This window comes from Ricinus communis, chromosome 6, assembly GCF_019578655.1.
Source record: "Ricinus communis isolate WT05 ecotype wild-type chromosome 6, ASM1957865v1, whole genome shotgun sequence".
In the NCBI taxonomy this organism is placed as follows: domain Eukaryota; kingdom Viridiplantae; phylum Streptophyta; class Magnoliopsida; order Malpighiales; family Euphorbiaceae; genus Ricinus; species Ricinus communis.
The window spans coordinates 17,383,719-17,406,825 of NC_063261.1; the positions used below are offsets into that span (position 1 = coordinate 17,383,719).

The following is a 23,107-nucleotide window of genomic DNA, read 5'->3' on the forward strand; positions in this document are numbered from 1 at the left end:
AAATAAGGAAATATTTGGCAAGGAGCTAATAAAAATAAGCTGAAGGCTTTTCAAGAATAAAATCTAAGCTGGAAATCTGAGCTAAGAAATCCGTCAAGGCAAAGTGTCTGACAAATTTGTTTAATTTATTTTTCAGCATATGTATTACTCCATTTATAGAATTCTTTGTATGACTTTCACTTAAAATCAAAAAATAAAATTTCAATGCCCGAATATATTTTTGTTCATTACTATTTACATATTTTGTATCATGTAGGAAAGCTTTGTAGTACTTATTACTTGCCGTAAAATAAATAAAAAAATTAGCAATATGAAAAAAAATAAATTAAATGTTTTTCAGAATAATAATAATATAATATAATTATATCCTTTAATTGCTCTATTTATAGAAGTCTAACTTAATTATTATTAATAGCCGTTAATAATAATTTATTAGACACTTAGCATCAATCAACTACAATTACTAGCAACAGGGCAATGATTAATAGCAACATACATTTAACAATCTTAAGGTAGAACTATGGGTTCATTAACAATTGCGTTGATTGCACTAAGCATCTTGGTTGGAGATGAATATCCATCCTCACTCATATAGAAAAGGTGCAAAAGCTTGCTCATCGTCCAAAATAAATTCTTGCAAGATTTTGGAACAATGCTTCCCTCAGTTTGCACCACCATTCTTAGCAACTCTCTTCTATGGCTTGTAATGATTCTTGTTACCTCTTCCTTAGCCTCCTCCTCAGTTATGGCACCGTTACTACCAACTACTTGTAGAGACACACTATTCAATTTTCCTTGAGCAAATTCTCTCTGCAAGTTTTCATAAAAACACGAGTAAAGTGAGTAAGCATACACTATATAAGTATGTATATATAAATGTGTATATATTTTGAACATTTTAGATATATATGGGTGTGTATATATATATGTATACCTTAGCTGTTACACGATCATTAAGAAGTCGGCCAATTATGCTTGCATGGATAAAAAGATTATCATATTCTTTACTTGTGACCACCTCTTCAGACAATGGCTCCATAAGATAAAGTGAGATGAGGATGACAGGTCCTAAGGCAAATGATATGTATCCATTTTCTATATATTCATCCATTCCTGGAACGTTCTTGTCTCTCGCCCACTCGGCCTCCTTTAACATAGTCTTGAGCAAAATGATCCACTGTACACACGAGAATTGTTCAATTAGAATGTTAATTACCAACAGGCTAATCTTCTACAAGAAGAAAATGATTAATGCTTAAATGAAACATCGTTAATTACAATATCAATTAGGTCTCTTTTGACACATCGTCCTTGTACAATGTAAGCCTTATCTGCAAGATCATTCACTGAGCCATACAGTGCATTAAAAAGTATTTCTACTTCTTTTGACTTGAACCCAATTGTTGTGTGCTCATCCCATCTGCAAATTGAAGTCATGTAAATTAATCTTTTGTTACATAAAGTCCAAGCTGAGATACCTAGGCGCACCCCTGATCTTTTAGCTCTTTCAGTTTCAACAAAGAAAAAATTGCAAAAGTCCTATAGAAGTATCAAGGCATCCATCAAACCTTTCAATTAGTTCGATAAGGTTTAGTAGTTCTTCCATAGAACCGGAAAAATCAAAGAAATCATCAACAACAGTTGTCAGAACAGTATTTTGAGCCCAAGAGATACGAGCATCGGAGTGATTAGGTTGGAAAAGGCTAGACGTAATGGAAAAATAGGCGGATCTAATCGTTTGCCTTGCGTATTTCAGTTTATCAAGGCCATATTGCTTGACCCATCTGCAAAAATTTAAGAACAGTTGAGTCATATTATGATGACAAATTAAGTGTTTTCCTTGTGATGAGGAAGGAAAATGCAATTTGTACCTTTCAAGATCGTCAAGTTCTTCCCGGTGCATGGATTGGTACATATTGAAATCTCGGAATGAAAATGCTAAGAGATAGTTCTCATTGGCATTGCAGAACCTAGATAAAGTGTATGCAAGTGTCAGATTTCATTTTTAAAGAACAATTTATTGTTTATAACAACATAAAGATTCTAAGTTACCTATAAGATGTTTTAAGAAGTGAGACATTATCTGCATTGTAATTCTCAATGAAATTTTTGATCTCCGTTCGCTCCATACTAGCATGAGGGTGTCCTAGTGCATGATCCACCTAAAATAGTCAAGAAAATAATGCAATTTTTGTTGCCAATAGTTCGATAATATATACAAAGAAAAAAAAAAAAAAAAGATGACCCAAGTGGAGTAGAAGAAAATATAAATAGCCTACCGCATGTAATTGTTGACTATATATTACAACTGTTAATAAGAAATTCATGATTATTAATATAAATTCTTTGTGGCCAGAACAACTCTGTTCCGGGTGGATTTCGAGGTCGAGACCCACCTCTTTTCGTCTTTCAAAATTGTAATTGAAGTAAAATTATCAATATAATATTGAGTATTGTTAACAAAAGGTACCTCTGCCTGTAAACTCTTATCAGGAATTTCCCCATTCACTAACTCTTCTTTAAGGTAATTGCTAGTCCAAGCATAAATTCTGCAAAGAGCAGACTCATCCTCGCATATTTCTAATTGTGAGGCCTTGAATAACTCCAGCATTGCTTTTATGTCTTTCGTATGGAGCAACTTTTCCTTTTCATCAAAATTTGCTAATGCATCTGCACATTAAATTTCAAATTAAATCTTGATAAATATAAGCTGAGCAGTGCTTTGATAAATCCAACTTGTGAAAAATAACCTGAAGAATTTGCATATCCATTCATCCGTAGAAGGCGAAAAGCCATGGCACAACATGTAGGGTCTAAAAATATTTCTTCACTTCCCTGCATCCAGCATCTATATGCCCACATAATTATGTGTCATTTTCTTCTACTATAACTACATATTACGAGACAATTTTTTATTAACAATGCATACAGGAAATTTACTTTACCTGCAGATATCATCTAGTACTCTTTCTTTATCTTCGCTGACATAGCTATCAATTCCTAATTTCTCCAAGGTGTCGATTATAGAGAGACGGGCATAGATATCAAAAGGATAAATTGTAGGAACTGTTGGAAAAAAGAAGAAGACCCTTATCAATATAATGTATTGCTACATTTATATGAAACTAAACTAACAAAGAAATATTTAAAAGAAGATGTTATTTAAGAAGTATGCATCACCTGCATTTCCGAATTGTTTTGCTAGTGAGTTCAAGTATTCAAAGCATTTTCCATCATGCAGGTGGATCAAAGCAGCTGCAGTTGAAGATGGTGAGTTGAAGAGTGATCCATTACTCCTTTGAAACTTCATTACCTCCTTCCAATCATTTAATCTATTCAGTCCTTCTGCTACATATGCTAGATTACTTGGTTTATCCTTCAAACTGCAATTAAAGCACTTAATTTTAGCTAGACTTTTAAGAGGAAGAAGAATACAAATAGAAAAAGTATAAATCAATTTAACTAACCTTTTAGTTTCCAACTCTCGCTTGAGAAGCATCGTCTCCACTAATGATTGGTTCAAAGAAAGATTCAAGCCCATGTCTCTGCCATATTCAATCATGCTTGGAAATATTATATCAAAGCCAATTGGAGAATGTTGATGCTCATCCTTCGCAGCCCAAATGTTTGACTGAATAAAGTCCAAACCTAGCAGCAATTAAAAAAAGAAAAAAAACTTAAGCTTGGTGAGAATTGTGTAGAGAAAGCGTTTGCTGTTTTCTGAAGGGTTTTCTTGATTAATCTTACAATTTCTTCAAAAAAAATTTACTCTCGTGTCACTTAGTTAAATTATTATCTCGAAACTGTAATTTGGGAACCTTATTGTTGTTCCAAGAATTATCATCGAGATACTAAAATGTGAAAAGAAATGTATAAGGTGAAATGTAAACCTTTATGTATGAGTTGCTGGCCAACATTCCATTTTTGAAGGGCAAGAACACAAGCCAAAGTGGAAGAAAGTGAGTCTTTAATTAACAATGGATGCTGTAGATCAAGACCCCATGATCCATCAGACTGTTGATTCTCCATAATCCAATTTAAGCTTTTTGGGAAAAGAGGCTGCTTTGAAGAGTCCAAGGTAGGCACCATTGCAACCCATGCTGTATCATATGAGGAAACAGATAACCCAACTTTGCTCAACATTTCCTTTATTTTTGAAGTTATTGCCCCTTCTGAATCCTGCTACAAGAAGATTTTGTGAATCTGAATTATAATAAATTTTGAAACTCAAATATTTTACATTAAGAGGTACATAATCAATAATTTGCTTAATAGTAATATTTGACAGGTCTCTGTATTATTTTCATGATGTACTACTTACTGATGCAGGAACCTTCACTCTTTGGTTGACCTTTCCAAGAGGCATGCCTGCACAGCACAATCAAGAAACACTTAATGAAAAGGAAAAAGAAAAAAAAGAAGAAATAAAAGTCTATGTTAAGTCCTAATGGCCCAGCCACATTCATTAAGGAATTCATGTAAAATTATTGCTTAATAATTTAATGATATATTTGTATTAAATAATAACGAAAAGAAATTATTATTATTATTATTAAAATGCAGATTATATTTTCATTTGTAAGAGTACTTAATATATAATATAATTAGGTTACAGAAAGAAGAAAATATTAACAAAATATCTATATATTCATAAAAAGATTAAGATAAATATGAAAAACAAAATGTGAAAAGTTCTTGTCACATTAACACTCTTTCTTGAATATCCTCAGAAACAATAGATATCATTCTTGAATAATACTATGTTTAAAACTTTCAATATTATAATTAACTAACATTTCCCTGTTACCAGCAATGGCTCAATGTCATACTTAACTACAGAGGATATAAATATTATTACAACATGATGGAAATAAAGAAAAAGAAAAAAGAAAAGAAAAGAAGAAGAAAGAAACAGACCTGTTACAGTTTTACCCTCCCATTCTTTACCATGTGAGGAAATTCTGAGAGTATTTGTGCTTCCCAATAACATCTTTACTTGCAGAGTGATTCAGAGGGAGAGAAAGAGGGAGCTATCTGTTGATGCAACTGGAGTTTGATTTAATGATAAATCTGCATATTCATATAATATATATATATCAGGTTTTCAGGTTTCCTTGTGGCATTTTTTCTAATATCGTGTTGAAAAAGAAACCTGGCAAAGTGAGTAACAATTAATTCTAATTTTGACTTGACTACATCAGATGCCCAATTCAACCTTGAAGGCTGGAATAATATTTCATAAAAACTTAAGTCTTTTTTTCTTATTAAATATTAAGAACTGTCAACTACATGGAAATTCACATTTACAGGACATTACTTCAATTGTGGCTGCTCAAATGTAAAAAAGAAAAATGCCAGACTTGTCCATGCCTGTAAAAGAGAGATGATCTGGGGATGAATCAACTGCTAAACCCTTATAATATATTGTTCATTTTTACAGGTAGGATTATTCATCCCTACTCAATAGATTTTTTTAATCATTGACATGGAAAGAGACATGCATCACCAATTAACTTACAAACTTTCTTTTTGCCATAGAATATCTGATCATGACCTATAAAATAAAAAGAAAAAAAAATATTATATTTAGCCCTTTTTAAGAGAAATATTTTGTACAAAAATATATTATTTTATTTTACTCTTTTAGTGATCTTACAAGTGTAAGTTAGGAAAAAATAAAGAAGAAAGAGCAACAGAGAAATGAAGGGAAGGAGCGGAAAATTGGTTAAAGCAGGTCTAGTTGATTATTGACCGCAACAACCCCTACAAGGCCACATCATCTGTTTCCACACAGCAAATGACACGATTTAATTCTTGTAAGAAAATTAAGTTTAAGTTCTTTTTCTTTTTAATTTTTTCAAAAAAATAATTTTTCTTACTTTTTTAAATCGATTCCGAACCGGTTATGAATTGTTCTTGGACGGTTCTAGTCTATTTCTAATTTTTAATGAACAATGTGCTGTGCTCATTTTTACAATTTAATAATTTTAAAATTTTAAACAATTATATTTGAGGTCTAGCTTAAGTGGCAAAAATGTTTGCTATTGAAAATAAAAGATTTTAGTTTATAGTTCTCTCTTCTCTACTAGATGAATTTTCGTCTATATGACAAGTGTAACTACTCCTGTTGTATAGTTCATGATCTATTGACTATTTCACAATTAATTCTAAAATTAATTTAGCTAATCTGAAAAACTTACTAACATAAATAAATAAATAAAAGACAAAACACATAAAGTCTTTTTTTCAAATATATCTAAAAAGGTTATATTTTATTATATGAAATATATAATTTATTATCATTATATTATCTAAATTTGAAGAATTATATTTTATATTTTAAATTTAATAACGTGTCTTTTTCGTCTTAATTTTTTAAATTAATTGTAAATATATTTATCTAGCATGTCTATACATTTTGCCACCAGCAAAAGATTTCTAAAAGATTGTGAGACTATTATGAAATTAAATTAATTGATTAAAATTGAAATTAAATGAGTAAAAAAGTATTAGAGCTCAATTATTATTTTTTTATTCTAATACAGAGCTACAAATTTAATGCTACATATGCTGAAAACTTAGACAAAAAGGTGTAGGTGCCATCTATAGATATTTGTTTTTCCTTTTATATGTTTCATATATTTTTTTTCTACACTTCTTTATAAATCTTTTAATAGCTAAAATCTTTTGTTAGAATATACTTTTGACCTCTATAATTAGTTTAAAACTATATTTTATTTATGATTAAGTCAAACTTTTGATTTAGTTGGTATTTATAATATTTTTAAATTATAAAACTCATATATTATTAATCAAATATGTATTTAATAATAAACGTTTTCTGACAAAAAATATGTAAATTAATTAATAATTCCGAAAATATTTTTATATACATGAGCTCCCTACTCCTCGCCTTTAATCTCTGCACATATGCCATTCTGAAATAATCAATATTGCTACAGTAATGAGCAGTTGGGTGGGTCCTTTCTACAGTTATAGATATGTATAAATAATTTAATTTTTTATATCTATATATCTTCGATTAAATTAGAGCGTGTCAGATAAATTTTTTATAGATTTAAAATACAAATTTAATATTTTAATTAAGCTATAATAATAAATATATACAAATAATCCAATTTATTAAGGTAGTATTTGCAAAGTATGGGTGGAACTAAATAAAAAATAATTTAGCCTTCAGGCAATAATTCATTCTAGGAGTCGAGAATCTTGAATTATTTTGGCTGCCAGTCCAAAACAATAGAAGTCCAGACCTCAGATGACAATTTCTTCACCACTTACCTCAGATGGCTCTCCAATTTATTTAATTATTTGGAAATGTAAACTCATTCTTGAACATACCTCTGGAAAGCAATGTATTATTTTGGGTATTTCCAGGAATATCACTTGGCAACTTAATTAATTAATGAATCCACCGGCCAAATCCTTCAACCTTGAGTCCCTGCTCCAGTTACTATACCCATTGGGAAATCAGACACTATATATACAGTCTCTTATATAATTAATATATTTGGTGAATAAAAAGAAGTATTAAATATTAAAAATATTAATTTATTCAGTTTAGAAGTTTTTTCTAAAATAATATCAAATTAATATATTTAATATAAATCACATATATAAATTTAAAATCGATTAATTAATGTGTCAAATAGAAAATTTATTGTAAAATGCAAGCTAAATATTTAATTTTCAATCTAATAAATAATTATCATGAAAAGATCATGCTTTAAAATAATTTAAAAATGATTGCACTTTCTTGTAATTGAGATATAATTTTGGCTACAAGAATAATAGAAAAACCTGTGATTTTTTTTTTTGGCAACTTTAAGTATGTGTTTCTATTTTACATAAAAATAAGATATGTTGTTAATTATGATAAAAATAAATATTTTAGAGTTAAAAAGTTCCAATTCATAAAAGATTCAATCGTTTTTATTCCGATCAATCATCATTATTATATTGTTAGTGTATGATAATATGTCCTTAGAGATTAACAACTTCCAATTTTATTATTTGACCGTCAGATTGAATGTAAAAAGTCAATAATCTAGTAAAATTGATTTTATGGTTAAACAACAAAATTAAATGGTATTAAACTCATGTTACCAGATATAGGTAACATAATAATAATAACTGATGGGAGTCAATATGGTTGAATTCTTGTGAATTATAATTTTTTAACTATGAAATACTTATTTTGTGAGCATTTGTAACCACATGTCTTTTTCTTTTTGTCTAAAATAAAAATACATACTTAAAATTGTTAAAAAAAATAAAACCATAGGATAATTTTTTATATTTATTCCTATATATATATATTAATGATAATTAATAAGTACATCTTGATATACAAGACAAAAATATATATTGAATATCAAGAAATACATGTATAGAAATTTATTTCTAACAATTATCAATCGTATTGATGGAGTAGTAAATTACAATTCTATGAGAAGAACACTCAATTTGATGACACTAAACTACATATCTATTTTATAGATATCTTTTAACGAGCCCCAGCCCGGTTATTTGAAAGTTGGATTAAAATTTTTCTTTCTCTTCAATACTCCTATAGAGAAAAGACTTACCACCTCCATAATAAAAGGAACATAAAATTTCTATAGAATGAAAACTAACGCCCTATCATAAAGGACCATAAAATTTCTAAAAAAAATACATTAATAGTTATTTATTAAAAATAATTATCATAAAATTCTTAAAAAGAACACATTAATAGTTATTAAAACTAATTACTAGAAAATCAATAGTAGATCAAAAGATAAAATTTTGATGAAGAACAAAAAAAAAAAAAAAACCATTGGAGTTTCTTTTATTCACTCCGCTTCTATATATTAGTGGCACATGTGCAAAAAAAGGAACATTTGTGTTTAATAATTTTTAAAATTTCCCATTTGATACTAATTATAAGCATTGAAATAATTAACATTTTATTTAGTTGAAATTGAATAAATAATAATATTATATTTAATGAAAAATTTATTAGAAAAGTTCATTTCATTCATAAATAAACTCTAAATAAAATTCATTTACAAACAAATTTTTACATTCTTTGTATTAAAAATAACTAGAGAATTAACTTCAAATGTGAATTGTATTAAGAGAGAGAAATGGAGGCATTAGCCTCACTTACAGCAATATGTTTTCAGGTGACCAGGCATAGAAACATCATTTGCAGAAAGGTTAAAGGCGTGCTTGGCTAAACCATCAGTTTTGGCTAAATCATCAGGCATCTCTGTCCAATTTTGATAAGTCATTTTTCTTTTTAAGCTTGTTCCTAAGATATACGCCACTTTTCTTTTTTTAGTATTAATTTAAGATTAAATATCTTAATTACCTTTCAAAAGTTGACATAAATATCAACAACTATAGTCAATTTCTACTTATTTGATTTTGAGTAAATTTTTTGGCTTCTAATAACAAATTTTTATTTTATTTAAATCTTAAAAATTTTAGATAAATTGACAAGTCCACCAATATTTGAATCACCGTATATTGGATTAAAAAATTTATTAAGAATATTTTAATGAGAAATGGTTAAAAATAATAGTATTAATTAAAAAAACTAAATTTCTTAATTTTTAAACAAATTGAAAATGACTAACAAAGTTGGGCATAGAAAGTATTAGTTTATTAAAGTAGAATTTACTTTAACTTATTTTACTAAAATTTAATTTATTTATGATCTCTTTAATGAATTTGACGAGTTAGATATTTACACAGATATTTTTTATGGGTTTTTTTAATAAAATAAATGATAAAATAATAATGGCATCTTTGCAAGTTGCAACCAGCGGCAGATTTTTAAATGATTTTTTATAAATATTAGGTGCTCTAAAATAAATAATAAAATAGTAATGGCCCCTGCAGAAGAGAAGCATCATCATAATAATGCAAGCAAATAATGAGCAGGGGAAGTATAAAAGTGCTTTGTAACAAAAGAAATTAAAACAAGAAAGAAGCAAGAAATTGATTCGCTTGTAAATTAAATTAATTAATTAGGACTGCTTATATTGACCGTTTCTAAACTAGGAATTCAACTTTGGCTGTTCAGAAAATGTAGAGGTCAACCTTGTCAGGGAAAAAATAATACTGTAAAGGTCAACTTCTTATAAAGCTGGACCATTGATTAATATTAACTGAAACCACCTTTGTCTGTAAACTCTTGTCGGGATTACCCAATCACTAACTCTTCTCAGGTAAAATTGCATAATTTTTTCAAGAATGAGATCATATTGAATAATCAAGATTTATTAATGTATAATTTATTTAAATTTTAATTATTGTCCAGGTTTGACACGGTGAATTATATCTATTATTCAGATAGATTTAAATTCAAAATATTATATACAAACAATTGATCAATTTAATATATGATTACATTTATTTTCCAAAAACAATTAATTAGAATCTCTCACAATAAAGTGAGGAGATCAATTGATCAATCAGCGCATCCTAATCAATTCGCAGAAGAGTAGATTGGAAAATTTCTAAGGAAGAACAATTGGTTCATTGATAACTGCATTCACAGCACTCATCATCTTTGTTGGAGATGAATAGCCATCATCACCCATGTAGAAAAGGTGCAAAACATTACTCATTGTCCAAAAGAAATCCTTGCAAGCTTTTGGAACTATGCTGCCTTCGGTTTGCGACACCATTCTTAGCAACTCTCTTCTGTTACTGTCAATGGTTCTTGCTACTTTTTCTTGAACCTCCTCTTCAGTTATAGCACCCTTACCATTAATTACTTCTAGGGTCACAATATTAAGTTTTCCTTGTGCACCATCACTCTGAAAATTAACATCCACATAATTCCAAATATATATATGAGCATTGTAAATAAGCAAAACCAGATCATTTTCATTGCTAATTAATGTACCTCAATTAACTAAAAAAGTAAAAAAAGGAAAGGCATGATTAAGTGGGCAGTTCTACCTGAGTGGCTACGCGGTCGTTGATAAGTCGGCCAAGAATGCTTATAACCATATAGAGCTTTTCATATTCTTCACTGTTCACAGCCTCTTCAGACAATGGCTCAACAAGATAAAGTGATGTAAGAATGATAGGCCCTAAGGCAAATGATATATACCCATTTGGTATAAAATCATCCATTGTTGGCACTATCTTGTTTCTTGCCCATTCTGCCTCCTTTAACATAGCCTTGAGCAAGAAGATCCACTGCGCCACACAAACGATTAGTTAGCAAATTTCATCACCCAATGTTGTTGATCATTTGACCCTAAATAAAACAAATTAAGTAGAACTAGCTTGGTTTAGGCTCTTAATTACAGAGTCAATCATGTGCTTCTTGACACATCTTCCTTGTAGTATCCGAGCCTTATCTGCAAGATCATTTGTTGTACTGTAGACCGCATTAAAAAGTATCTCTACTTCTTTAGACTTGTACCCAATTGTTGTATGGTCATCCCACCTGTGGTCCATTCAGTTCCACGTCAATTTATTTTGACTTGATCATAATACCAATAGAATTAAGCTGTATTGAATGATTGAACCATATATATACCTTTGGACCAATTCAATTAGGTTCACTAGTTCTTCCATAGAACCACCATAGTCAAAGAAATCATCAACAATTGTTGTCAAAACAGAATTTTGAGCCCATGAGATGCGTCCATCGGAGAATTTAGGTTGGAAAATACTAGATGCAATGGAAAAAGCAGCATATTTAATCGTCTGCCTTGCATACTCTAATTGATCAATGCCACATTTCTTGATCCATCTGCATATATATATTTTCAGACATGACTTTAGTAAAAATCATTCTTTAACATGTTGTGCTTATCTAAGTGCAAAATAGAGCCAGAATGAAGTAATTAGGGTACCCCTCAAGATAGTCCAGTTCTTTACGATGCATTGATTGGCACATATTATAATCTTGGAATGAAAATGTCAAGAGATCTCTGTTGTCAACATTGCAAAACCTACCCAAAATAGAAAAAGAAGAAGAATGAATTTAAATAAAGTTTTTTGCCATCCAAAATGAATGACCAGGAACACCATGATCTAATAATTTCAAACATGAATTTTTACCTGTAAGATGCTTTAAGAAGTGAGACATTGTCTACATTGTAATTCTCGATGTAGCTCCTGTGTTCAAGTCGCACCAAATTGGCTTGTATGTGTTTTAGGGCATAATCCACCTGAATTCATCAAGAATTGGGTTTAGTTTTCTTTCGGAAAGAAACTGAACTAGTGGCACTAATTGTAATCAAACAAGCAACAAGTGACTAAGCTCTGATATTCTTACCTCTGCATGTAAACTTTTGTCTGGAATTGTCCCATCCCTTAACTCCTTTTCAAGGTAAGTGCTTGTCCAAGCATTAATTTTATCAAGAACAGGCTCATCCTGAAAAATTGTTGTCTGCGAAGCCTTGAACAACTCCAGTGTCGATTTTGCATCTTTTTCATAGAACAGACTCTCTTTTTCATCAAAATTTGCTAGTGCATCTGCATCTCCATTTGAATTCTCTGGTTAATTTAAGTTAAGCAATTCTTTCTAATTTTATTCAGTTTATTTATTTTTATTTGTTTTGCAAAAATTTACCTGAAGAAATCGCATATCCGTTGGTGCGTAGAATGCGAAATGCCATGGCACAACATGTAGGGTCTGAAAATATTTCTTCACTTCCCTGCATCCAGCATCTGTGCCCACCAAATAATTATGGGATATTTTCTTTTACTTCAAGTACATAGACAACATTTGTGCACACTAATGTTCACTAACAATGGATCCAGGAACTTAATTACCTACCTGTAGATATCATCTAGCATTTTTTCTTTATCTTCTCTGACATATCTGTCGATTCCTAGTTTTTCCAAGCTGTCGATTACAAAGAGACGGGCATAGATATCAAAAGGATAAATTGTAGGAACTGTGGAGAAAAGAAGAAGACCATTATCAATACAACGCATTGCTACATTTATATGAAGCTAAACTAACAAAGATATATTTAAGAGAAAATGTTATTGAAGAAGTATGCATCACCTGCATTTCCGAATTTTTTTGTTAGTGAGTTCAAGTATTCAAAGCATTTTCCATCATGCAGGTGGATCAAAGCAGCAGCAGTTGAAGATGGTGAGTTGAAGAGTGATCCATTACTTCTTTGAAATTTCATTACCTCCTTCCAATCATTTAATGTATTCAGTCCTTCTGCCACATATGCTAGATTACTTGGTTTATCCTTCAAACTGCACTTAGCACTCAGATTTAGCAAGACATTTAAGAGGGAGAAGAATACAAATATAAAAATGTACAAAACAATGCAGAGAACTAATAAAATAACCTTTTAGTTTCTAAGTCTCGCTTGAGAAGCATCGCCTCCACCAATGATTGGTTCAAAGAAAGATTCAAGCCCATGTCTCTGCCATATTCAATCATGCTCGGAAATATCATATCAAAGCCAATTGGAGAACGTTGATGCTCATCGGTTGCAGCCCAAATGTTTGACTGAACAAAGTCCAAACCTAGCAGCAATAAAAGAAGACTTGATCTTATTAATTTTCTTGGTCTAAATTGTCTAACTTGAGAAAGGTTAAATCCCTTGCTTTTCTGAATTTTGTTTTTCATTTGGATCTGACCCAAGTTAGAACTCATAATCTTACAATTTGAGAGATTACTCTGATACCAGTTTATGTTCATGCTAAAAAATTTATGTAGTAATAAATATATTGAGTAGTTCAAAACCTTCAAGAGCCATGAATATCTATGTGGAGTCATTTCTTAGAGTACCATAAATATAGAGAGATCTTTCTCGCTGAAAAAAAGAGCCAAAAACATATATGCCTTGCTTCCAAACTGAGATTCTGGGTGAGTTTAGTTCATGTTTATTCTCAGCCTCGCCAAGCCAACCTGATAGGCAGTCTTCTTTCCAATGAAGGCCCGCCATGTTATTAGACTCGTGCAGTCTTTTTTTTTTTTACATTTCCTCTAATCTAAATAAGCTAACATGCTAATTATATTACCGTTAAAAATAGAAAGTAAAATATGATAAAAGAAGAAAAGAAAAGGAAAAAGAAATGGATAAGGAGAAAAGTAAACCTTTATGTACAAGTTGTTGGCCAACATTCCATTTTTGAAGGGCAAGAACACAGGCCAAAGTGGAAGAAAGGGAGTCTTTAATTAACAATGGATGACTTAGATCGAGACCCCATGATCCATCAGGCTGTTGATTCTCCATAATCCACTTTAAGCTTTTCGGGAAAAGAGGCTGCTTCGAAGAGTCCAAGGTAGGGACCATCGCAACCCAGGCTGTATCATATGAGGATACAGACAACTCAACTTTGCTCAACATTTCCTTTACTCTTGAAGTCATTGTCCCTTCTATATCCTGCTACATAACAACTTGTAAGTATGAAGTTATTATAATAAAATGTTACATGATGAGGTACCTTTTGAATCATTTGATCATTAGCAATATTTTGAGAAGGAATGTTCACTTACTGATGCAGGAATCCTGATTCTTTTGTTGAGCTGTTCAAGTGACATGCCTGCATAGCACAACCAAGAAACACTTGCCAATATGAATAAAGAAAAGGAAGATCAGAAGAAGAAAAAGAAGAAAATATATTCTCTATGATGGTATTATGGTTTTCTGTAAGATGAAAATAAAACTCTTTCTTGATTTTTTCAAAAAAAATTCTCATTCTTGGATAATACTCTATTTTTAAAATTTTCAATGTCATAATTACCTACAAAGTATATGTAAAAAAAAAAAACCTGTTAGAGTTTTGCTCTCCCATTCTTTTGCCTGCGAGGAAATTTTGAGACTATTTGTGCAAGTCAGTAACATCTCTACTTGCAGCAGAGTGATTGAGAGAGAAAGAAAGAGAGAGCTAACTATTGATGCAGTTGGCCTTTGGTCTAATGATAAATCTATATTTATAAGGTCTTCAAGAGTTAAAGAATATTATAACTAAAATAAGAGATTGACCCAAAAAAAACCAAAAAAATCAATCAATTACAACTTTGACTACGTTATATGCATCTTTCAACTCTGAAGGCTGTATTAATTATTAATAAATCCATGTAATTGTTTTCTTTTTAGAATCACATGTGCCTCTCAATTTGATGCAATTTATTTATTCAAATTCAACTCTGTTTCTGTCCTTGAATGGATGATTCAACTCTGCTCTCGAATAAAAGAATAAGAAATAAAATCATAAATTTTGCCGCCTATATATAACAATTTATTTACTTAGGGCTGCTGGGGGCTGATCCTTATCCTTACTTTGAGTGAGATGCTTTTCTCCTATAATTTGCCTTGCAAGGTTTCTCAACTTGTTTGAATTTGGGGGTGTTGACACTCAATGATCAGAGAGAAGATAAAAGGAATTCATGAGAAAAACAAAATATAATATTTTCGTAAGGTTAAAGGAAAAGAAAATGAAAGTAGACAACTCTTTTATTTTATTTTGAATAAAATGAACTCTGCGTCAAGGGAAACAAAAATGAGCTGCAAGAGAATGAGCTGCAGCATCACCAGCTCGCTTGACATGGGACGGCCAAAATCATTTGATTGTTCTCTGATAGAATCTAGGATTGCACCCAACTCATTTAGAAGCCCCTCCTCAGATAGTAATCTGGAAATCAGTGAAAGGCAATCACTCTCTGCCACGATACTATCAAAGCCTCTGTCTTTAGATACTTGTAGAGCCCGAGAGACAGCCATACCCCTTGCCTCCTCGGGATTACATCTGCAAGTATACATCTGAGTTGGCCGCAAATCGTACATCGACTCTGTGAAAAGAATAAGTGAAAAAACTTTTCTTATCTTATTGACAGCAAAAAGAGAACGTATATATATACACTACAATGACTAAAATAGCTTCTAAAACAAAGCATATAAACGGTTAATTCCTATTTAGAGTCCCATACAAATAGAAACAAATAAATACAGATTTGACAACTGTTGATTGTCCTAATTAGAGGAATATCCTGATTTGATGTAATGGTTGACTTTACTTTCCTTAACACTCCCCCTCAAGTTTGGAATGAATATTGATTATTCCTAACTTGCTCAAGAGAGTCGAAATCGCAAGGAACTCAAAGGTTTTGTGAAAATGTCTGCTGGCTGACTTAATGTGTTCACATGAGTCATCTTGATCATCCTTTCTTGAACTTTCTCTCGCACAAGATGACAATCTATTTCTATATGCTTTGTACGTTCATGATAAACTGGATTTGAAGCAATATGTAGTGCCGCTTGACTATCACAAAATAAATTGACAGGTTGTGAATGCTTAATACCCAAGTCTTGTAAAATACCTTTCAGCCATGTGATCTCACAACAAGTTGCAGCCATGGATCGGTATTTAGCTTCTGCACTTGACCGTGATATAGTCGTTTGCTTTTTGGTCTTCCAAGAAACTAGTGAGCTCCCAAGAAATATGCAATATCCAGTAACTGATCGTCGTGTGTCACGACATCTAGCCCAATCCGCATCACAGAAAGCATTTAACTGAATTAAATTTTCTACAGGAAAAAATATTCCTTGTCCAGGTGTTTGTTTCACATACCGTAAAACACGGTAAGCTGCTTCTAAATGTGGCACTCTTGGTTTGTCCATAAATTGACTTAAAACATGGATTGCATATGCCAAGTCTGGTCTTGTTATAGTCAAATAAATCAACCGACCAACAAGCCTCCGATATGAAGATGGATTATCAATATATTCTCCTTCAAAATTACTAAGTGATAGGTTCTGTTCCATAGAGGAAGAAGCTGGTTTTGCACCAAGATATCCTACATCTTCAAGAATTTCGAGAGCATACTTCCGTTGTGAAAGAGCAATACCTTTGTTGGATCGCGCAACCTCTATACCTAGGAAATACTTTAATTCTCCTAGATCTTTCAGTTTGAACTGATTCTTTAAAAATGATTTGGTGTCTTCGATATCTTGTAGATTGTTTCCTGTTAGGATAACATCATCTACGTAAATAAGGAGACAAGTAAATTTACCATGCTGGGATCGGATGAACAAAGAATAGTCAGCCTTGGATTGTTTGAAGTTGGCTTTCTTGAGGGCATTAGAAAGTTTAATGAACCACTACCGTGAAGCTTGTTTGAGGTCAGATAAAGACTTGTGGAGTTTGCAAACTCGTGTCTCCCCCTTTCGTCCAAAACCGGTGGTAAGGACATGTAAACATCTTCATCAAGATCTCCATGTAAGAATGCGTTGTTAACATCAAGTTGGTGAAGGTGCCATTTTTGAGTTGAAGCCACGGCAAGAAGAAGGCGAACTGTAACAAGTTTTGCAACAGGAGCGAAAGTCTTTTGGTAGTTGAGTCCTTCAACTTGATTGTAGCCTTTCGCGACCAACTGGCTTTATAGCTGCCCACCGTACCATCGGGATCGGAATTTGATCTTATATACCCATTTGCACCCAATCTACCGATTGTCGGAGGCAATGATTGCAATGACCATGTACCATTTTCTTTGAGTGCATCAAGTTCTTCGCATAGCAAGACGCCATTTTGGATCACAAACTGCTTCTGCAAATGAGGATGGTTCCTTTTCAACTGAAAGAGAAGTGGTGAAAGCCTTGTGTTTGGAAGATAATCTATCATATGAAAGGAAAGTAGATAAAGGATAGGTGATACCTGCTGCAGTAACCAAAGCCGAGTTAGACGTCGAGATGTTCCGTGAAGGAAGAGAAATACCAACTTGATACTCATTGAGGTGTTTGGGTGGTTTTGTAGTACGAGTTAATCGTGGTGGAGTGGTTTGTGGAACTGAAGGCAACAATGAAGTAGATTGATCAATTAATGGAGAAGAAGTTGTGGCTAAAGGGTTGTTTTGAAGAGTGGTTTCTGAGTTGGCAAGTGAATTATCTCCTTGAGAGGGGCTGTCGGGTGAGAATGTTTCTAGAGTGGGACTATCATAATCATATATTGGTGAAGGATGAGGAATAAGAGGTGAACTTGCAAATGGGAAGATGAAAAGGGAAAATTTCTTCAAAGAAAATGATATCACGTGAAGTGAAAATTTTACCTCAAGTAAGAGATCATAAACCCTGTACCCTTTTTGATTGTATGGATAACCCAAGAAAATACATTGTGTGGCTCTAGCATCAAACTTTGTAGGACGATGGTGATGAGTTGAGACAAAGCACAGGCACCCAAACACACGTAGATGGTCATATGTAGGCTGTTTACGAAAAAGTACTTCAAAAGGTGATTTCCCTTAAAGAAGAGGTGTGGGTATGCGGTTGATGAGGTATGTAGCTGTCAAGATTGCATCCCCCCAAAATTTCTTAGGAAGATTAGCTTGGAATAATAATGCTCGGGCTACATTGAGAAGATGCTGATGTTTTCTTTCGGCTACTCCATTTTGCTGAGGAGTGGAAACACAACTAGTTTGATGAATGATACCTTTGTCCAAGTATAGATTTTTCAAAGTGAATTCAGGTCCATTATCACTGCGAAGAATTTTGATTTTCAAGGAAAATTGTGTTTCAACAAGGTTAATGAATGCAGTAATATATGTTTGTGCATCTGATTTATGAGACATCAAATAAGTCCATGTGCAACGGGTATAATCATCGACAATCGTAAGAAAATATTGTGCCCTTGTGATAGAAGGAACATGATATCCTCCCCAAATATCAACATGTATTAATTCAAAAGATGCTTTAGTGCGAATAGAGCTTAATGGAAATGAACAACGAGTCTGTTTAGCTAATGGGCAAATTAAACAATCAGAAATATCACAATATTGAATGTTCATAACTGAATGAGAGAGTAAATGGAAAATCTTATTGGATAGGTGACCAAGACGTTGATGCCAAAGTTTTGGAGAAGAAGGGACAGGTGCAATGGCTGCATTACAGCTGGTTCTTTGTAAAGTATCAAGGTAGTAAAGTCCTCCTCGCTCAGTTCCCATCCCAATCATCTTCCCCGATCGTTGGTCCTATAGCAAACAAGTATGATAAGTGAATGCAGCAACGTAATTGGATTTATAAAGGAGTTTGCTAATTGAAATTAGATTTAGTTTAAAGGAGGGGACACATAGCACATCATGTAAAATAAAATTGACAAAATGAATGCTGCCTATGTGCGTTACAGCAGCGATGGCTCCATTTGGTAGAGACACGGTTCGATTGATCACACGATGATTGGTGGTTAACATATAAGTTGAGCATACCATGTGATATGTGGCTCCTGTGTCAAGTATCCAACACATTCCTTTGTCAATAACTGATGCACAAAAGATTGTACCTGAAACATCACTCATGGCTGATGTGCTACCAACATGATTGGCCATGAAATTTGACTTATTTTCATTAAGTAATGTTATCAGACTCTGGTACTTTCAGCAGTGAGAGTATATCGATTACTGGCTACAGGTGTGGCTGCGTTTGCATGGTTGGCTTTGGAGGGAACATTCTTGTGTTCTCGTTGATCATGTTTATTACCTGTGGAGTTCTTTTATAACTTTCTACAAACATCAATGGTGTGACCTTGCCAGCTGCAATAATCACATTTGAGATGGGATCGACATGTCTCTGAGGTGTGACCGATTTTGTTGCAAGTTCCGCATTTTAAATGAGGATTTTTGACATTGGAATTTCTTTCCGAATTTCTGGAATTATTCTTCACAGCAAAAGCTGAAGCTTCAACCATAGGTGTGCCTCCTTTTGATATACCTCGCTGCTTTTCATCTTGAAGGATTAAAGAATAAGTTTTGTTGACTGTAGGTAGTGGATCGATGAGAAGAATCTGTCCTCGAACAGCAGAGTAGACTTCATTAAGTCCCATTAGAAATTTCATAGTCTTTTGATTTTGTTGGAATTGTAAAACTTCCTTCATAGTGCCGCATGTGCAGGTTGGAATGTTACATAAAGCGTCACGTTCATCCCAAAGGCCTTTAAGCTTAGTGTAATAACCTCCAATGGTCATATTGTCCTGTTTGCAATTATGAATGGCTTCTTCCACATGGAAAAGATGAATGCTGTTGGTGTTTGAATAACGCTCTTCCAAATCGGCCCAAATCTCATGGGCACTATTAATGTATATTATGCTTGCTCCAATATCTGGTGATATTGAGTTAAAAATCCATGCTCTTACAAGATTATTGCAACGTTTCCATTATTGGTATTCTTCAAGAGAGCTCTCCAATGGTTGTTTGATGGTACCGTTTACAAAACCTTCTTTATTTTTAATGCTAAGAGCCATGAGCATGGCACGGCTCCAGGTACTGTAATTTTCTTCATTCAACAATTGTGTAACGAGTACAAGACCAGGTTGGTCTGAATGGTGCAGGTAGAAGGGATCAGTTGGATTGTCAAATTTGCTAGCTTCAGGCTTGGCTGAGCTTTGAGTGTTATCTTTCCCTGCCATAGATGTTGGCTAAAGGAAGGTGGGCAACATGTTTTATGTAAAAGAGATCAGGAGCGTGGCCACTCTGATACCATGAAAAGAATAAGTGAAAAAGCTTTTCTTATCTTATTTACAGCAAAAAGAGAACGTATATATATACACTACAATGACTAAAATAGCTCCTAAAACAAAGCATATAAACGGTTAATTCCTATTTAGAGTCCCATACAAATAGAAACAAATAAATACAGATTTGACAACTGTTGATTGTCCTAATTATAGGAATATCCTGATTTGATGTAATGGTTGACTTTACTTTCCTTAACAGTCATCATGAACTATCATCCTAAAGCCCCAATTACCATTCGATTTCCTTTCGGTGTCGGTAATAATTTTTAACATACCGTTTGAAGAAGGCCTCTGTGAACCAGATCCCCCGCAACTCTTCCAATCAGCATTAGTAAACTCATTGGATATTCTGGATGCTAGCGAAATAATATGGTGATGATCCAAATGAACCTGTTCGAACACCATTTTGTTACATTCAAACCAAACTGCCCATGCAACTGCAACACAAAAAACCGCAACTTCCTTATTTGTCACAATCTTTTGTTTTTTTCTTAATTTTAATATTTTGGTAAATAAATTTTAAATATTACTTAAAAATAACTAATAAATCAGATTTGACTGACATCAATAAAAAATTTCAATATATAAAAGATGTAATATAATAAAAAATATTACTGTTAAAATTTACTATAGTGTACATTAACAAATATATATAAAGAATTAAAAAAAAAACTAAACTACGAGTCGACATCCTACTGATCCTGGTCATCTTGCTAATATTGTTGTTGTTGCTGTTGCTGTTGCTGGGCTAGGGTGGAAGAGGATGTGCTAGGTGTCAGAAACTCTGTGAGGACCTCTCGGATAAGATGCCAGACCTCTGTCTGGATACCATATATCACCTCCTCCTACTCTTAGCGGCGGATAAGTTTGTCCTCATCTAACATAGACCGCACGTACTGTTGCACAGTCTCAATGACTTGCGTCTTCAGAGGATCTGGAACGTCTGTTTTCTTAAATCTGGCAGTGGAGCTGCAGGACGATCCATGACTGAAAGAAGAGGGTGCCTTAGCACCCATGCCATAGACGTGATATTTCTTCTCATCGCCTGCCGCCTGGAGGAATAACTCTATAGTGTATGACTCCGGTGGCTTTGTGGATCCCTCAGCTGGTTGAGTAGTGGTCTCTACTAGTTGACGGTACCAATTCTTAAATTAAAAATTAAAATATTATAAATAAGATAACAATACAAAATATATTTAAGTTTTTATTTTAGTCTTAGAAGACATCTTCAGATTGCCGGTCATCGTATTGACGACCGCCATTTGGTGTTTGTCGAGTGTGGCTAGCCTCAAATAGCTCAACAAAATCTAGTGTTTATCGAGTATGGGTGGCCTCAAACAAGTCAACAGGATAGGGCTCCCGGCCTAACTCACGTGCTTGATTATATATTTAAAAAACAGTAATTATAAGTCTAAATAATTCAATTTAAATTGATAACTGTGAATTAATAAGTTGGATTACTATCCTCCTGGCTTACTCAACCATAGATTTTTTACGTAATTTCTACCGATATTCTGAATCCTATCAATTTAAAAAATTAAATCTTAATATTTTTCAATAATTTCTATCAAAATTTTGACAACATTCCCTTAACAATTGACCTAAACTCTCCATAAAAATGAATCCATATTCTCGCAGAAAAGAAACTTCTAAGTATATCCAATTGAAGTTGTAAGTCAAACTATTGTAATTCTATTGGTAAGCAAGCCCACGAAGGGCAAATTGTGATTATACCAACTTAAAAATAACAACTATAACAACTTTATTATATAATAGGCTAGTTATCAAATGCCACAATAATAGGACTAGAGCAATCCATCAGTAAAGGCAAGTTCACAACACAAGCAGGAAGTCGTCAAAAAGGGAAAGGGTGTCGAATGGAATGATCAATCTATCAGGCAAGAGGCATTAAACTATATATTTTTGCCCGACCCTACATATCACAACACAATAGTCACTAAATCCTAATGAGTAATATAAGACAATAAAATATACATATATAGGCAATATAAACAGTCACTAAACCTAACTAAATACTTTTGATAAAAAAATATACTTATATCTAAATTTCGCTTAAATAAAAAAATTAAATAAATATTACACACATATATATTAAAAAATTAAACTGATTTTAATCATAAAATAAAAAAATACACCACACATAAATTTAAGAAATTAACCTAATATTAATCTTAAAATAAACAAATATACCATGCATAATTTAAAAAATTAACCTAATCTTCATCCTAAAGTAAACAAATATAATATGCATAAATTTAAAAAATTAGTCTAATCTTCATCCTAAAGTAAACAAATATAAGACACATATATTTAAATAATTAACCTAATCTTAACCCTAAGATAAACAAGTTCAACACTAATTATTTTAAAACTAATTATAAACTCTAATTACTTTTAAACTAATATTAATAAAACATAAATATTTATGCCCCTGAATTTATATCAATTAGTGAGATTAACACTTTTACTTCCAATTTAACCTAATAGACACTTAAATTTTACTTTTTTTTAATATCTAAACAAATATAAGTTTCGAGTTAACCTAATATGCACTTAAACTATATTTTTTGGTAATATT

The 23,107-nt window shown here is 32.3% G+C and overlaps 3 protein-coding genes across 5 annotated transcripts; all 3 read right to left on the minus strand.

The window, feature by feature from the left end:
- Positions 1-382: 382 nt before the first annotated feature.
- On the minus strand, positions 383-5,069 carry LOC8282990 (ent-kaurene synthase TSP4, chloroplastic). Of its 2 annotated transcripts, none has more exons than XM_048376247.1 (14): positions 4,918-5,069; positions 4,322-4,368; positions 3,891-4,179; positions 3,468-3,648; positions 3,181-3,383; positions 2,946-3,066; positions 2,751-2,848; positions 2,471-2,670; positions 2,053-2,162; positions 1,872-1,970; positions 1,569-1,784; positions 1,279-1,420; positions 935-1,177; positions 383-810 (listed from the first exon to the last, which is right to left on the minus strand). In XM_048376247.1, exons 1-14 carry the CDS (start codon positions 4,988-4,990, stop codon positions 508-510), a joined length of 2,325 nt encoding a protein of 774 aa, XP_048232204.1. In that variant the 5' UTR covers positions 4,991-5,069; the 3' UTR covers positions 383-507. The 2 variants fall into 2 exon arrangements, with proteins under 2 accessions (XP_048232204.1, XP_048232203.1); XM_048376246.1 differs by having other exon boundaries at positions 3,891-4,182.
- Positions 5,070-10,396: 5,327 nt separating this feature from the next.
- On the minus strand, positions 10,397-14,934 carry LOC8282989 (ent-kaurene synthase TSP4, chloroplastic). Of its 2 annotated transcripts, none has more exons than XM_015723394.3 (14): positions 14,780-14,934; positions 14,504-14,550; positions 14,102-14,390; positions 13,347-13,527; positions 13,049-13,251; positions 12,815-12,935; positions 12,608-12,705; positions 12,311-12,510; positions 12,094-12,203; positions 11,886-11,984; positions 11,567-11,782; positions 11,332-11,473; positions 10,978-11,220; positions 10,397-10,832 (listed from the first exon to the last, which is right to left on the minus strand). In XM_015723394.3, the coding sequence occupies exons 1-14, from the start codon at positions 14,850-14,852 to the stop codon at positions 10,530-10,532; spliced, it is 2,325 nt and encodes a 774-aa protein (XP_015578880.2). In that variant the 5' UTR covers positions 14,853-14,934; the 3' UTR covers positions 10,397-10,529. The 2 variants fall into 2 exon arrangements, with proteins under 2 accessions (XP_015578880.2, XP_048231737.1); XM_048375780.1 differs by having other exon boundaries at positions 12,311-12,531.
- A 4,554-nt stretch (positions 14,935-19,488) lies between these two features.
- On the minus strand, positions 19,489-20,913 carry LOC125370296. Its single transcript, XM_048375310.1, has 3 exons — positions 20,784-20,913; positions 20,196-20,393; positions 19,489-20,093 (listed from the first exon to the last, which is right to left on the minus strand). The coding sequence occupies exons 1-3, from the start codon at positions 20,911-20,913 to the stop codon at positions 19,489-19,491; spliced, it is 933 nt and encodes a 310-aa protein (XP_048231267.1).
- Positions 20,914-23,107: the final 2,194 nt, after the last annotated feature.